This window comes from Periplaneta americana, chromosome 12 (assembly GCF_040183065.1).
Source record: "Periplaneta americana isolate PAMFEO1 chromosome 12, P.americana_PAMFEO1_priV1, whole genome shotgun sequence".
Lineage (NCBI taxonomy): Eukaryota > Metazoa > Arthropoda > Insecta > Blattodea > Blattidae > Periplaneta > Periplaneta americana.
This window is the reverse complement of record NC_091128.1, coordinates 39,672,134-39,690,977: the sequence shown is the minus strand read 5'-3', so window position 1 is coordinate 39,690,977 and position 18,844 is coordinate 39,672,134. Positions and strand designations below refer to the sequence as shown.

The window sequence follows — 18,844 nt, the reverse complement described above, 5'->3', positions numbered from 1 at the left end:
TGACATAAAAATAAATTTTATTGAAAATTTTACATGAGATATACCTATTTGTATATTTATAAATACAATTTTTTGACACCATTATCTGTTTCTGGTAAACAGTTTAGGCACAGATACTTATTAAGAGTCAGTAAGTATTCTCTTGGCAAAAAATAATGTATACACAGTATTTGTTTTGAATATATCATATTGACATTATACTTCAACACAAATTTAATATCTAGGGAAGAGTTAAGTGGACTAGAACTTTTTATTTTACAAATATTACACATACATATCACATATTGTAAAGAGTATATTCATAATCATTTTGTTCTTAAGAGAGTACAAGAATAAGAATCTCTGTAGTTATTAATAAAGGAACATTAAGTCCGTTTATCTGCAGTGTGCTGGGTACTATTTCCTTATCTGCATCAATATCAGATGGTACAATATAAATTAAGGAATGCGTCAATTTATCATTACGCTATAAATTGCAACATTAACCAACAATAAAAATGTTTATGTAACGAATTATTATCTACTCCACATAATATAATTCTGTGTCCAAGAGATTTACAAATATAATACTGTAATAAAATACCTTAAATCTAATGCTCCCTAACAGAATAATGAACTTTGACATCTCGCATAGAAGGCTCAATATTAACCAGCCACAAAAAAATGTTTTAATACTGCTTACTGTAACAAGTAGAGATGAAACAATTATGAGATAATGATAATTTTTGTTAAGTTTCTTGGATAATAAACATTGCATTTTTATATATTGTAGACGTTATTTCATATAAATCAGTGTTCTAAACAACATTAAATTGAATATTATTATTACTTCAGTCACTATACTGTATATTTATTTTACAATGGAAAATTATTGGAGAGTAAGAATTTCCACAGTGTGTTTGTTTACAATGGACCTGTTGACAGCAATGGTTAATTATTGCGAACAGGTCCCGAGAAAAGAGTTAAGGCTGGTTCACAATAAACCGGAAACTGAAACAACAACAAGAACGGAAACGGAAATGATGTTAAAATAAATGTATTTATATGTGAGGATTCACAATTAACTATTGTGAATGCTCATATTTAAATACATTTATTTTAACAATATTTCCATTCTCGTTGTAGTTTCAGTTCCCGGTTTATTGTGAACCAGCCTTTACTGCAATTTTAGTTGTGACTCTTAACCCATCTTGAGGGGTCACTACTAAAGTACACTTTTATTCATACTGTTCATTTTGTACGTGAAAAATATCTACACTGCATTACATATTTTACGTTGTTAAAGTGTTCATTTAAATAGTAATGATAAACCTTAAATACACATTAGAGCATGTGTCATGTATAACGACAGCTAGATAAGTAATTTTGGTGTGCAGTAAGTGCTGAAAAAAATAATACTTCACAACATAATTATCTCTGAAATAAATATTGCATCAATTTTTCGAACTGACTCATTACAAATATCGACATGCACATATAACTGGGGCTTCAATAAATTAAATAAAAATGGTTTCTGTTGATAGAGTTATTAGTGTTCAATTATGGTTATCCCATTTACCTTATCGGACTCCCTTCCATTTTTATTTATGGGGAAACCTAAAAGCCAAGGTTTAAAACAGCAATCCCCACATGCCGGTGGAATTGAGGAAAAATATCTGGAAGGAAACAGTATAAATTCCAAATGATGGTCTTAGACGTGTGAACAACATTTGTTTATGAAGATATCAAGAATGTATATGCACAAATAGACAGCACTGCCAGAAATCCAATAGCTAAGTATCAACGTTGCATCCTATGTTTGCTGGACCCATCTAGGCTGCTGGCAGCAGGACATAGAGGATATAATCACACTGTATATTAATTTAAAGTTTGAATATGAAAAAGTTACTTTCACACTATGGTAATGCAATAATGCAACTATTTTGGATCTGATTATGAGTGAATTAATAATTCTAGTATCAATTCTTAGTTGTGGTCTTTTCTCTGTTTTATTTGCACTGTTTTACAATAAAATTAATTTGTATGACTTTGATGGGAGAGAATAAATTCAAGGCAGGAAGTCAGATCCCGGACATTTTAATCAACAGTGTGTTGCAAACATAACCAATAATCACACTAGTCAACAAATTTTAACTTTTTATTTGCTAGCCTTGATCAAAATATATGAGTAATGGGTAATTTGAGCTCCTGAATTAGGAAAAATCATCCAAATTGCTCTATTGGGTCACATTTCTGAGTTATCGGTGTGTCCCTCTAACATGCATTAATTTGCATATATTTAAGAATACCCATGTCGATTTGCAGTTATTATCCCTAAAAATTGGCTTAATAAAAAAGTAACAAACTAAATATTATGTTAACTTATAAGTAGGGATGAAGAAAAGTATTGGTATCACGTAGTAAATAATTTGTATATACATTTTTTACAAAATATGTCCCGTTGCCAGGTGTCTTTACTGTCTGTAGGGAGCAGAGAGAGTGACCATTCGACACTCCTCAATAGCAGACCTGCTTGAGTGACGTGAGGTTGTATCAGAAAGCCGAAACAAAAATCCAACAAAGAACAGATAATAAGGCGCCTGAATTCTGAACATGGGGAAAATGTGTTTGACTTAATTAATAAGAATGATACTTTTTGTAAATGTAAATTCTATTATGAGTTCATTCATATGGAGCAGACTGTATAAACAGCCGCTACCGTAACCAGTCGAGTGTGCACATAAGCATTTTGTAATCACAGAGCTCTACGTACGATACAGTGTAGCCTATAATCAATACTTTTTTTCAGTCCTACTTATAAGGCATGTAAAGATTTTAAAATGAATTACAAGAGCATGTACAGGCCCAGAAACAAAATTTGTTTCTGGATCTGTACTTTGAATTGGAATTGCTTTTGTTAACTTTCGTTTGTAGGTCATATCGGGTGTTTTCCTGTGTAGAAACCAGCAGTAGTTCCACTGGTTCTCCATAATAGTTGGGTCCCAACGTCTTGGTAGCATTTTGACGTGAATACGTCTTTAAAATCAGACCGACACATGAGAAAAAAAAAAAAAAAGGTTATGTTTTATTTAAAGACGCTCGCAACAGCAGAGGTTATATCAGCGTCGCCGGATGTGCTGGAATTTTGTCCCGCAGGAGTTCTTTTACATGCCAGTAAATCTACTGACATGAGCCTGTCGCATTTAAGCATCGACCTGGCCCGGGATCGAATCCGCAACCTTAGGCATAGAAGGCCAGCGCTATACCAACTTGCCAACCAGGTTGACCCGACACATGGATACCAAGACAGAAAAGATGATATAAAGTTTGCAGGGTGAACCAATGCGACCTAGGCCTATAACTTTGTCTTGTTCGATTGGGTACACAACGCTGAGGTAAAAGAAAAAAAAAAGGCAGGAAGGGGATGGCATACATCCCGCTTTATGGCCCCACCTCAGGCAAGATTTGCAGGCTATTAAGAAAACACGGGATTATGACCATCCATAAGCCACCCACAAAGATCCAGAACTTACTGAGACCAGTTAAGGAGGACTTTGATTTTCGTGTACTTGGTGTCTATAAAATACCTTGTGAATGTGGAAAATGCTACATTGGGCAGATGGGATGCACCATTATGGAACGCTACAAGGAGCACCAATGCAGCATAAGACTACATTACTCCGATAGTTGGCAGTAGCGCAACAGAGCCTGAAAAAGGGCCACAAAAGACATTTCGACACCACTACCATCTTGGACAAGGCATCGAGTTATTGAGACCTGGTCATCAAGGAACCATCGAAATTCAACTAGATGACAATAATTTCAACAGAGACAGAGTACAGCAAGAAAACCTGCAATCAACAAGCTTCGACCAACCAGAACAAGGCAGGTGGTCAGAACTAGGAACTAGCTCCTGATTGGCCAGCAGTGGGAAGCCCTATTAACCGCTTATATACCGGCTACACCACGACACTTCAATCCCTGAAGAAGATGGCAGAACTAGTTATCGAAAGCTTGGAAGCAAGAATTTCATCTGGCTGAGAACCGAAGAAGAGTTATTCCATATACAATGCCGGGAAAGCCTACAGTCTTACACATTTGATTTTTATGTTTGTTTTCATTCATATGTAACTTTACTATCCACTCCAAGCAAAGTTTTCACCAGAGTCATCCTGAATAGAATTAGAGAAGGAGTGGAAACAACAGTGAGGAAGACACAGTATGGCTTTAGGCCAAATAAATCCTGCACCGATCTTATTAATACTTTAAGAATAATAATGGAGCAATCTTCTGAATGGAGTAACCCATTATACTTGACATTTGTCGATTTTGTTAAGGCCTTCAATTTGCTGGATAGAAACTTTATCTGGAGAAGATTAAACAAAATTGGAATACCGACGAAAATCATTAATATTATCAAAGATTGTTATAATAACAGTATTTGTTATGTCTCACATAATGGGAAACTCTCTGCACCGTTTACTACGGTAAGAGGAGTTAAACAAGGTTGCCTTTGTCCCCACTATTGTTTATTCTGGTTATGGCTGACATAATGAATGCTTTAAGTAGTAGAAGACATCGTGGCATTCAGTGGGGTTTAAATGTAAGATTAGAAAGTCTAGAATATGCCAATGATGTATGCCTATTAGCCCACAGATTTTCAGATATAAATGCCAAACTTCATGACTTGCATAAGTTGGCAGCAAATGCTGGTCTGGAAATAATTAAACACAAAACAAAGAAATGAGAATTTATAATAGAGTTGTTGTTTTCTAATACCAGGCGTTTGACAATAAAGTCATTTGACCTCTTGCACTCCAATATTTTTCAAATATATTATCATGACTAGCCATTGAAGCACAGATTTGAGGTGTTCCGAATCCATTTCTTGGTCTGAGTTGCACAATGGGCAGTTAGGGGACTGATATATTCCAATTCTATGCAGGTGTTTGGCCAAACAATCATGGCCTGTTGCCAATCTAAATGCAGCTACAGACGATTTTCGTGGTAAATCGGGAATTAACTGTGGATTTTGATGCAGAGAGTTCCATTTTTTCTCTTGGGATTGAGTTATCAAATTTTGTTTGTTGAAGTCTAAGTATGTAGATTTAATAAATCTCTTCACAGAGTAATACATAGATTTAGTAACAGGTCTGTAAGTAGCAGTGCTGCCCTTCTTTGCTAAAGCATCCGCATTTATAATAGAGTAGATTCTGCTCTTATATTAGGAGGAGAAGTAATTGAAGCTACAAATGAATTTACATATCTGGGAAGTATAATTGCTGTGAATTGTGGTTCAGATGAAGATGTAAATGCCAGAATAACGAAAGCAAGACATGCCTTTATTCAATTGAAATCGATTTGGAGATCGAACCAAATCTCCTTAAAACTTAAATTAAGATTATTTAACTCAAATGTAAAATCGATTTTACTATACGTGTGCGAAACTTGGAAGGCAACGAAACAAACTGGAAAGAAATTGCAAGTCTTCATGAATCGTTGCTTGAGGAACATCATGGGTATTTGGTGGCCAGAGATTATAACTAATAAGGAACTCTGAAGAAGAGCAGATCAGCATGAAATCAGCAAACAAATCAAATTCAGATAATGGAAGTGGATTGGGCATGTACTAAGGAGAGAAAATGATATCATCACTAAAATGGCTCTGGATTGGAACCCTCAAGGACTGAACAGACGAAGAGGAAGACCTAAAATAACGTGGAGCAACACAATTAGAGATGAGGCTAAACAGGCAGGGAAAAGCTGGAAAGAAATTAAAGCGTTGCCAAACAACAGAGTACGATGGCGTGCTTTCATCAAGACCCTATGCTTCCCTGTGGAGTGACCAGGACTACTACTACTACTTTCATTCACATGTAGCTTGTAAATAAAAAACAAAGCATAGATACTTTCTGCGGACATATTCGAATTTAGCATATAAAAATCATGTAAGATCACATGTTTTCGTTTAGGTTAAAAAATGGCCGTTGACTAGTGTTATTAATCAGAAAGTAAAGTGCCACAACACTGTTAAAATAATATAATAAAACTTACGAGATTATTTGGGGGAGAAACCTTTATTATTAACAAACAATTAAACAAATTGTAACTGCATTTTCACATAAAATAAAAGATTATCATTAACTATACCATAATAGTTGCATCTCCAGAAATAATAATTGTTTTGCTTATAAAAACTCATTTCGCAATAAAACTTTAAGACTTTAAAATTACTGGTTAATTTTACAAAACAATATTTTATAAATTTAATTGTCACTGGCATATTAATTAATTTGTACATCTAATTTCAGATCATTTCATACATCACAGTAAAACGAAAGTAATTAAAAGTTCACACCAGCCAATCAATCCTTTACATCACTACAGAGAAGCAGAATAATTTAATTTTATGTAATGTATAAATTAATTTTAATTCAATGTTGTGGAGGACGAAATTAATGGAGGAATCAACAAAATTTACTCTATGCATGAAGCAAAGAAATGGTGAAGCATAGTAATTCGAAAATTGAGAGACTGTCATTAAAACAAAAGATTTTTATATTTGATGATATGATTTCCAGCAAATACCAATGTATGGCAACTTGGCGAACGAAAACGGATTATGAGTAAACTAAAAATTGGAACATGTAATGTTCAGGCTATGCTACAACAAAGGAAAATGAGGGAAGTTGCTGAACAGTTTCATTTCGACATTATCGCTCTTCAGGAGGTAAGGTGGCAAGGAGACAGAAGAATACATAAGAAAAATTTTACTCTTCTATATAGTGGTTCGAGAAGTAGACAGACAATATGGTACAGGCTTCATTGTTAACGCAAAAATGAGGAAAACTGTTATTGAGTTTGAACCTCTTGGAGATAGATAGCGTAAAATGAAACTAAAAGGAAAGTTTCAAAATATTACTATCTTCTCTGCATTAGCACCCACTGAAGATAAGTCGGAAGAAGACAAGCTCATCTTCTATGATAAAATAGAGTATGAATGTAGCAAAATTCCAAAATATAATTTAATAATGATTCTTGGTGATTTTAATGCTAAACTCGGCAGAGTCATTTTTGAATGAAGTAGCAGGAAAACACTCTTTACACAATGAGACTAGTGAAAATGGATTAATGTTTGCGAACTTAACTGGAGCCTGTAGACTAAAATTGATGAGCACATATTCTGAACATAAAAATATGCATAAACATACCTGGAGGATTCCAGGGACAACAAATTTCAATCAGATTGATCATGTACTTGTAAATAAAAGATATGCAACTTCAGTCATTGATGTTAGATCGGCAAGAGGACCAAACTGTGACTCCGACCATTATACTGTGAAAGTGATTCTTAGAGAAAAGATATCGACTATAAGAAACAAGAAGGGAATTAGAAGGAAGAAATGGAACGTAGAAATGCTATGAAACACAGAAAATGTTGTCAAATATAGAAATGAACTGAATAATAAATTGAAACAAAATACAAATAATGATCTACATGATATAACTGATGGTTGTGAAATTTGGACTCTCACTTTGAGAGAGGAACAGAGATTAAGGGTGTTTGAGAATAAGGTTCTTAGGAAAATATTTGGGGCTAAAAGGGATGAAGTTACAGGAGAATGGAGAAATTTATACAACGCAGAACTGCATGCATTGTATTCTTCACCTGACATAATTAGAAACATTAAATCAGAGGTTTGAGATTGGCAAGCCATGTAGCACATATGGATGAATCCAGAAATGCATATAGAGTGTTAGTTGGGAGACAGGAGGAAAAAAGACATTTGGGGAGGCGAGACGTAGATAGGAGGATAATATTAAAATGGATTTGAGGGAGGTGGGATATGATGATAGAGACTGGATTAATCTTGCACAGGATAGGGACCGATGGCAGGCTTATGTGAGGGCGGCAATGAACCTCCGGGTTCCTTAAAAGCCAGTAAGTAAGTAAGTATCGTAATATTGGTTGGATAGTCTATTTACTCAGCAGTATTATATGTAGATAGAAGGATACTAGATGTAATATATTTCCTTTCTATATATTGCAGGGATACGTGCTTTGACTTTATTTATGAGGATAATTTAGTGCATTTTGATACGACAGTTTCTCTAGTTTATGCGAAGTGTATTCGCGGGCGTTCATATATTAGTTAATGTATGCACAGATTACGTGGAAAACTGCGTGTGGAATTCTTACGCTATATGGAGATATTCATTGTAATTTCTTACGTAAATATCGTGTGTGCTGGGGGCTGTTCAATATCATGACAAAGTGTTTAATGGGCCGGAGGTCAAATTGGTTGATCCTTAACTTAGTGCTGATATTGACTTCCAGATTTATTATTTACGCAGGTCTTCCCTTTATTTATATATATATATATATCTCTGCGATAATTTATTCTTGTTTAATAGTAAAAAAAAAAGGTAAAGGTATCCCCGTAACATGCCATGAAGGCACTTGGGGGGCATGGAGGTAGAGCCCCATGCTTTCCATGACCTCGGCACTAGAATGAGGTGGTGTGTGGTCGGCACCACGCTCTGACCGCCTTTTACCCCCGGGAAGGACCCGGTACTCAATTTTATAGGAGGCTGAGCGAACCTCGGGGCCGTTCTGAAAGTTTGGCAACGAGAAAAAATCCTGTCACCACCTGGGATCGAACCCCGGACCTTCCAGTCCGTAGCCAGCTGCTCTACCAACTGAGCTACCCGGCCGCCCTTGCACAGAGATTTTTTATAGTTAATGAAATTTGTATTTAAATGTGAAGTAATATATATGGTTTCCTTTAGATCAAATGTGTGTGACGCTTTCAGTCTGGAATATTTTGTAAGTTATGATATGGATAATTGTGGAGGTTATTACTCAACCTAACTCATAACTATTAGAGATTAATGGAATCTGTTGCATGATATCAAGTTTTGCACATTCATGTACTATATTCTTCCTGATTATTTCATCACATTATTTTCTTTACTTATCTTATTAATTACGTATTTTATTCATCAACTCATTTATGTATATAACTATATTGTTGGTTAATTATATTTATTGTTACAAATTCACACTGCTTTATTTCGAAAGTCTTCCACTGCGCCCATCCTGAAAACCCAATGCATATCTAACATCTGGCGAGTTTCACCTAGATTCGATGGTGGTAATTAAAAATTTTAATATAGATAGAGAAAAACCCTCTCAATATCAAATCAATAATAAAGCATGTAGAGATTAAGATGGGAAAGTCTTAATGGAAGAAAATGAAGTTTTAGATAGATAGGCGGTACATTTTGACACATTATTAAATAAAGACAATGAAGATGAGTTGTTAGATATTGAAGTCCCAACAGATGAAGAAGAAGAAGTAGAAATACCAACATATGATGAAGTAGCATACTGTATAGAGAGGCTGAAGAATGGCAGAGCACCTGGAGACAATGGAATAACTGCTGAACTGATAAAAAATGGAGGACCAGAGTTAAGTAAGGCCTTACATGATTTAATATGTAAAATTTAGAACAAAGAGTTACCTAAGGAATGGAAAATGGGATTGATATGCCCTATTTATAAGAAGGGTGATAAGATGGAATGTAGTCCACATCTGTGGAGTAATGGTTAGCACATCTGGCCGCAAAACTAGGTGACCTGGGTTCGATTCCCAGTCAGGACAAGTTACCTGGTTGAGATTTTTTCCGGGGTTTTCCCTCAACCCAATTTGAGCAAATGTTGGGTAACTTTCGGTGCTGGACCCCCAGACTCATTTCACCGGCATTATCACCTTCATCTCATTCAGATGCTAAATAATGTAAGATGTTGATAAAGCGTCGTAAAATAACCTACTAAAATAAAACAAGATGGAATGTAATAACAACTATAGAGGAATCACACTGTTAAACATAGCATACAAAGTATTCTCATCCATTTTACAGATTAGGATAAATAAGTATACAGAAGAAATATTAAAAGACTATCAGTGTGGCTTTAGAATCGGAAGAGGTACCACTGATAAAATCTTCAACATCAGAATAATGATGGAAAAATGTTACGAATATAACATTGATTTGGAAATGCTCTTCATTGATTTTAGACAGGCCTTTGACAGTGTGAATTGGAAACAAATGCTTATTATAATACAAAATACCTGTAAGTAGAACATCAGGAGTCAAACAAGGTGATCCCCTTTCCGCCACTCTATTTAATTTGGTATTACATAGTGCTGTAAAAGAATTGGAATCAGAGGAACTATATTACATAAATCTAAACAATGTCTAGCCTATGCTGATGACGTTGTTCTTATTGCCCGTAATGGAGAAGCACTTGTAGAAACGTTCACAAAAATCGAAGAACATAGCAGTAAACTAGGACTTCAATAAATGGGAAGAAAACCAAATATATGAAAATTCAACTGGAATCAAACAAAAAGTACAGAATTTAAAGATTATAATGTACAATTTTGAAGGCATCACAAACTTTTCGTATCTTGGAGAAACCTAAACAGTAGAAGTGATATATCAGAAGAAATAAAACATGTGATGAATAACAACAAGGCTTATTATGCAAATCTCCCACTTTTGAAATCCTCTTTACTGTCTATACCAACTAAAATCATACTCTACAAAACTCTAATAAGGCCTATAGTGACATATGGTGCGGAAACATGGACCCTGTTATCAAAAGATGTGGAATTGCTGTGAAGATTTGAAAGGAAAGTCATAAGGAAAATATGGCCCAGTGAAAGAAAGCGATCGCAATAATAATGAGATAAACACGATACTACAGGGCGAACATTGTCAGATTTATAGTCAGCTGTCATAATTGGGACATGTACATAGAATGGACGATACAAGACTCCCAAAACGTATGTTGGATGGGAGGGTGCTGGGTGTGGCTAGATGAGGTAGACCTAGGAAAAGATAGTTCTAAGATACCTTGGATGATTTGAAGAGGTTACGTATATCTGGTTGGTGGGAGAAAGCGGCAAGAAGAGATGAATGGAGGAGGATCATTGAGGAAGCCAAAACCCACACTTGGCTGTAGAGCTATTGAAGAAGAAGAAGAAGAAGAAGAAGATCTCCGGCAAAACTGCTCATTCCACAGTTAATTAGTAAGGCTTCACTGTACTAATATTTTTTGCTAAAGTGCTAGTCTACACATTCAAATGACCATAACAATACTTCATACGAGTCTGTATATTACACAGCAATTAAGAACCACCACATATAATTGTTGTAATTTTCAATACATGTTTAAGCTGTGTACTGTCCCATGCATTGTGGTCTAAGACATCATTCTTACATTAGCGTTACAGAATGCACACTGGTTGGAGTCCTCATGGAAAAAGGAATTTTCTAATGAGATTGCGGCCAGTGTATGGGACCAGTGCCCACCCAGCATCATCATGAATTTGGGCAGCTAGAGTAGGTAGCAAAATCTGGTGTCAAAAACAAGCTGTAATAGCTGGAGGAGAGGAAGGAGGTCATCATGTTAACAACACAATACCTCCATTGATCGTTCACCTGTGCTGAGGCAAGTGGACATGCGATCAGCAGTTAACCTTGAACTTTCATGGGATGTCGTGCCAAGGATTATTATTATTATTATTATTACCTTGTACCAGCAATGTTTTAGTTAATCTTAATGACAACAGTTTCTTCAGGTACATTACTGTGAGTTGAAGATCTTATCTCAAAATTTAATGCACTTGGAACAATTACATGTAAGATACTGTCATGCTGAACACATAATTACTACAAACTTCATATTATATGCATTAAATATTTCTTATTCTGAGTTTTTCAGTATTATGTCTACATTACTTCCATAAGTTAAATATGTACAATATGCACAGAGATTCAATATCTACTTTTACCAATATTATTACCAAAAATAAAGTAGAAAATGGAAGAACAAAGTTTTGAATCATGTAATTCATGTAAGTACAGGTATAACTGATACTAAAATTTAAAGCAACGAATAAAAATAAAATTAATTTAACAAATGAATGTTATGGATGTGTCATACTGCAGGGAGGGGGTAACGGAGGAATTCAGAGAAGATCATTATTCCAAGCACAACTTGATAAATGGCGAAAGTATTTCAACAGGTGATGCTCTGTTTTTTCTCGGACTCTGTATTTTAGAAATACTGGTCCCCATAGTAACTTAGGGTAAATGAAAAAAATTCTGCTGTTTACAGGGGAAAATATTTTGAATAGCTGTACTGCTTTACTCTAGTAGTAAAATTGCTGCTTGTTCTACTTCATTTTACACACAAATAATCATTTGATTAAAATAATAAACAAAGTGTATAATAAGATTATCGTAACAATAATTTTTAAGATAATTTATTTTAATATACTGCCCATTACTAAACTAAAATATTGATTGTATTGCAAACCAAAATTATCTTCATTTTAGACGAAATGACTTCAATTCAACCACTTTTCAAAGATTCTGAAATACAAATCATACACTAAATTTCTAATGTGGGCCTAAATATTTCACAATTTTTAATTTCATGTGAAAGGTACATACTATGGTTCTCTATCTGAACAATTAAAAATCTGCCAGTGTTTCAAAGAAATCACCAAAAAATTTAAAATACTCAAGAGGTTCATGTTTTAACTATTATAAATACGTGCTTCTGATAAATGATGAAAGTGGATGGTTACTTTGACACTCCTGTCTTAATTCACCCTAATTGTTATGTAATGGCACAAGATAACACATTATTCTCAAATGAAAACATTTCATCTCATATAAATTTTTGTTTGACTAGGTAGGCCTATTCCGTAACTTGAAAGAAATTGTATCTTCAGGTTCACCTGCATCTGATGTTTGTCTTCCCATATCTTGCAATTACATGTGTAATGCGCGTGTTGTACTGTATGCTTGCATGTAATGGCCTTTCACAACTAGGTCACGGAGAGATTAGGGATATAAAATTCGAAACTTCAACATTATCTCTAATATTATTTTCTCATACAGATATAAAATTAATAAATATCCCAAATTGTTCACACATAAACCCTGCTATCATACCACTAATACATTTATTTCAATTTGGATTTTTTAAAGTGGAAAAGGATAAGAAACGTTCAAGTTCTAACATTTTAAGGGCTAAAAGCAAAATGTCTGATAATGACTCACTGAAATCAATGAACGTAAGAGCTGCTGTGTACACATCAATTTTAATACAACGTCTTTGTTAATCTCTTCTACATCCAGTAAACAAACTGAACTACCTACTGTATATGCAGCTAAATGTAGTACAATAATAGGCAAAGCGAAACCATAAATATATAAAAAAGAAGTAAATAAAACTTAAAAAATTATGCAATTTTAAGTTGTGACTAACCTATTGCACACACTCTGACGAATAGAGAGAAAGAAATAGAAACTACACTGATTTCTTCTGTTTAATTGAACAATAATTTGACAAAAGAATTAATTCAACATTCTGGAAAAGAAAATGAGTACATGGAATGAGAATGGCAGAGAAAACCCAAGTAATCACAGTGAATTTCCTCAAAGTAATTCTGTGGTGTTTGGTCAGAACATGGCCTGCTTGTATCTCACAACAGGTTCTTTGGAATTATCATGTTTTGACCAAATACACAGAACTGTGTCAGACATTAATCTCTTAGAATTTCTCAGGGACGAAATCTGATAGTGTGACAAACTACCCTATGTATATGTCACAGCTTTGTACAATGCCATTTTATATAACGTTATAGCTTAGTTTCAACAGTTGTTCTAAATGGTCATTTATCTTTGCAACCAGTCTTTATTACATTTTAAAAACAACCTTTGAATATTCTGATGACATAGTTATTCCATGCAAGTTAGGTCTACACGATTTCATTTTGATCAAACAATGTTCACATTTTATCTGGACACAGACATTACACACATGGTACAGAATATATTTATTTTTCTGTCAAAATTAGGTGGAAGAGTTATATGAGGCAATTATGAGAATAATATTTTGCTTTATACTCACACACAAGAAATATAGACATTATGGATATTTAAATGGCTTAAAAATATTCGAATCGAAAGAATACTACTTATGTAAATAAATTTGAAGTCAAGTTATCTTACATAAGATTGGACCTTTGTACAGCTACCTTAGAATGGGACACTTCGGACACTCTGCGTCTTAATGTATTGTATTTGTTACTATTGCTGTTGGACACAAGAATTGGTACTACATTTCAAGTCGATGCTTTGATTTCTATGTATTGATTCACTGAGAATCTTACATCGGAAGTGGCTGAAGTGTACTGGTAACTAATTTGATTTAATAATCAAACTACTGTAAATAAATTATTGGAATTTAAGTTCTCGATATATAGTAAGAAAAACGACTCATACCTATACAACTGTCAATATATCACTGATGAATGTCTACACCTAACCTATTATGCTTCATACAAGCCATCATGATAGCTGATATTTGAACATGGCACAATGAGATATTTGGCTGATTTAGGTGGCCAAAAATCGATTTTCTAAAACTCATTCTAGGTAGAATGGCAAAGCTGAATAGTCAGGGAACAATAAACGACCCTACTCCCACCGCTTCGCGCAAACCTTGAAGCTGTGTGACAGCCGAAACTTCATCATCTCTTTTAGTGCACATATCTTTTCTCGGCATTGTCTGTGTAAGCTTACATTCTACAATTAATATTATTTATTCCGTGTATGGTTTGGAGTGAATAGTTACTGATTCTGATGAAGCCAGAAAGTGTGAATAGATTTTAAATATTTTCATCAATTTTGTAATTATTTTGACGAAGACAAAGCTCTATGAATAAATGTAGTTTTTTTTTTCATTATTTTCATAGGCTAATTTTAGCAAACTCGAATATATTAGGCCTGGTTCACTTCCGGGTATTTCTCAGTACGTAGGCCTACTGTTTTTTACTGTAACAGAAAGGTAACTTTTTTGTTAAATTTTAACTGCTTGAATACTTTGTGACCTGGTAGAGTGTAAGAGAAGGCCCTATGGCCTTAACTCTGCCAGTATAAATAAAGAATTATTATTTATTATTTAAAGGTTAAGGCTTCTGCTTCACGATTTCGTAAAAATCAGCTGCAGAATCGAGCAGTTTTCCAAAATATAGGTTCATTAACCCTTTCCAACCCTGTGTGCATAATTATGCACATCACCAAAATTTCGGTTTTTTTCTGCAATAAGTGCACAGATTTGATAAAACTGTCTTTATTTTAGGATGTTGAAACAGTAATTTATAAAATTACTTTGTAAAAATATATATACGTGTTGAAGAAAAAACGGAGGGGAAGCTAAAATCAGTTTTCAAATTTTGAAAATTTAAATTTTGCAAGAAATAACCTTTAGAATTCCATATGTCAAAATATTATGTAAAAATGAAAATTCAGATTTGAAGGGATGAAGTAGGGTAATTAGCGAAAAGTAAACTAGATCTCTTAGTAGAAATGTAGATTTTTCGACCATATGTTTATATCTATTCTATATTATTCGAATTTTTAGGGCAACCAGACGTCAATACAATGACTCAAAGGAAGTTGTGTAACATGATGCAGCAGCAAAGTTTACCAAACATTAACGAAAAATTTGAGAATTTGGGAAAATTACCTACTAACCTATGAAAATTACTTAGATGAACAAATAAAGAAATAAAGCGTAAATTTTCATATTTTAAATCTGAATTGAAATGAAAATGGTCATAGCACACAAAAAAATAGAATACATTCATTAAGGGAAACAGTGATTGACTCAAAGAAATATTCGCAATTCCTTAAGCAATGAATCTACTGGGACGGCTAATGAAGAAATTTCAGGAGTTGAGTGAGAGAAGAAAGATGATTTACCTAGAAGTACAGATACGGAAGTATTGACTTAAATATGCTACCCAGGTGAAATTAGGAACTTGGCTTGTTTCGGAAAACGTATTATTTGTCTTTCTTATGTTAAATTTTATATTACCTCGTTAACATGTTTCAGCCTGCTATCGGCCATCTTCAGAACTGCTTGTTGCTGGTCTTGGCGCCTTTTGTTTTGTTTCCTGTAGGGGTGTGTTTGTGTAGTGTAATGTGGAGTCAAAAAATGAGTTTGGAAAGTGTTTTAAATCTAATCTTTCTCGTTTTTAAATTTCTCTGATGCGTATAATTGTGCATATACAGAGTGTCCCATTTATCTTGTGCATCTTTTTTGTTCAGATAGGTACTGGAATTTTTGTTTTTGAGTGTTATGTTATAACGAGGGGCTAACATGTGTGTGGAGATCTGGTGCATGTAACTAACTACATTATGGTACAAGATACACGTGACGTCATAATTTTTCAAATAGCACTATATACTTTAACCATGTTACATTGATTACACACATTAAAACAAGTTCAAAAATGTATCATAATGTCACCTTCCTAATCAATAACAACAAAAGGAAACAAAAACGTACTTCCAATGTGATAATGTTATGCTTTGACAGTCACAGAAGATGTTCCAAATGGTGACCATTCATATTAATGCACATTCCGAGGCATTCCCGAAAGACCGTATGACTGCCTGGCATGTTGCTGGCTGAATGGACACACAAGCCTGTTGAATGCATTGCTGCATGTCATCTGGTGTTGTCACAATGTTCTGGTACACACCGACCTTTACAGTTCCCCACAGGAAGAAGTCGAGTGGCGACAGGTCCGGAGAACGTGCAGGCCAATGTACGTGAATTGTGACGTCGACAGTTGTGGTTTGTTTACATGTTAAGACAGCAAACACACAACACACGACATGTACAGACATCAGTCATCTTTCGTTTTGTGTAAGTTAATGCACAAGATGAATGAGGCACCACAACAAATGGCACATTCTGATGGCATTCATTTTGCATTTTGTTATTGATTGGGAAGGTGACAATGTGATACATTTTTGAAAAATTGATGACGTCACGTGTATCTTGTACCATAATGTAGTTACATGCACCAAATCTCTACACTCATGTTAGCCCCTTGTTCTAACATAACTCTCAAAAACAAAAATTCCAATCCCTATCCAAACAAAAAAGTTATAATAAGTGCACAAGATAAATGGGACACCCTATATACCTGTAGTTGATAAAAAAAAGTATGTCTGACTAGTCACTAAAAAATTTTTAGATAAAAATGTGCAAATGAATAAAAAATAATTTTTGTGTGTTCATAAATACAAAGAAAGTTTACCATAATTTGTTGGCTTCACAGATTCAGGAAACCCTGCATACACTGAATATTTATACAGGCTTAAATTGCCTTTCAAATGTCAACAAACCAAAAACAAAGTACCATTCTAATATTCCATAATTTACACTTGTGAAAGTATATTGGAAGGCATTTTAGAGTGCATAAGGAAGTCCATTTGTAGTAATTGCTCTGACTCTTAGTCACACACAATGAACATGAACAGAATAGTGCTCTTCCCTTTTCGACTTAGAAACATTCATTCAGAATTCAGTTAGTCTACACATTAAAATATTTAAAAATTACTAGAAAACACTCACAACCATGCATACAACAAATCTAATGAAAGTCAAAATTAGTGAACAAACCATGACTACGAAACATTCTCAGCATCCGCAGGGAAGTTATCTGTAAATCAAAGTAGAAAAACAAAATAAATTTCACATTTAAATGTTAACATACACAATTACCATTTTCATATTTTTACTCCTAATACACATGGATTTGATGAACTTTACAAGATTTTGGCTACATTATATAATTATTTGCTGACAAAGGTTAATCAATTCCTTGAAATATTCCTTATAAAAGTCAAATTTATTCAAATTCTGAAAAAAATAGAGAAAAAAAAAAGCTGCACTCTTTGATACTGAATTGAAAGGAATCAGTAGATTTTTATTGAAGTTATTGCACTGATCCTCTTTTGGGTCTTCCATGGTTTCATCACTGCTTATACTTATAACAAAGAACAATTTTAGGTAATTAATAAATATGCAAATTGCACTGACATTCCCAGGTGCGGCTCTAAGGCAGAGCCTTCCCTAAAAATTTCGAGAAAAAGTCTCAACACTATTCTTATTTATAACAAATTTTTAAACACTGTACCTTCTATATAACTACGAAAAAATCCTGAACGTGTTCTCTGTTCACAATCAGATAGAATACAGTGAATACTTATTGTATGACTTGAGGCTTTCCCGGCGTTTGATGTAGAATAACTCTTCTCGGGTTCTCAGCCAGGTGAGTTGGAGATTTGCTTTCAAGCTTTCGACAGCTAGCTCTGCCATCTCCTTCAAGGAATGAAGTGATGTGGGACCGTGTCTAGCGGTATATATACAATAGTAGGGCTTCCCGCTGTGGGCCAATCAGGAGCTAGTTGCTGGTCCCGACTGTCTGCCATGTGCTGGTGGTCTAAGCATATTGATGGCATGTTTCCATGCTGTACTCAGCTGTAGACTCCTGTCTCTGTTGAAATTATTGGCATCTAGCTGGATTTCGATGACTTCCTTGATAACCAAGTCCCAGTAACCTGATGTCTTGTCCAAGATGGTGGTGGCGCCGAAATCTATCTTGTGACCCGTTTCTAGGCTCTGTTGGGCTACTGCAGACTATCAGGGTAATATAGTCTTATAGTCTTATAGATTGGCAGACTGCTAAGAAAACATGGGAGTAAGACCATCCATAAGCCGCCCACAAAGATCCAGAACTTGCTGAGACCAGTTAAGGACGACCTTGGTCTTAGGACACCTGGTGTCTACAAAATACCTTGTGAGTGTGGGAAATGCTACATCGGGCAGACGGGACGCACCATTATGGAACACTGCAAGGAACATCAACGCAGCACAAGACTATAGAGAACCTACGACCTATCACCGAAAGTACTCTTC

The 18,844-nt window shown here is 34.7% G+C and overlaps 1 protein-coding gene across 2 annotated transcripts in view; it reads right to left on the bottom strand.

The window, feature by feature from the left end:
* LOC138710320 (dual serine/threonine and tyrosine protein kinase-like) overlaps positions 1-18,844 on the bottom strand; it is a 98,116-nt gene continuing 79,272 nt past the window's right edge. For both annotated transcript variants that reach the window (XM_069841128.1, XM_069841127.1), the window contains one exon: positions 1-17,585. In XM_069841128.1, coding sequence (XP_069697229.1) covers positions 17,551-17,585 — 35 coding nt within the window. In that variant the 3' untranslated portion in view covers positions 1-17,550. The remainder of the gene's footprint in view (positions 17,586-18,844) is intronic.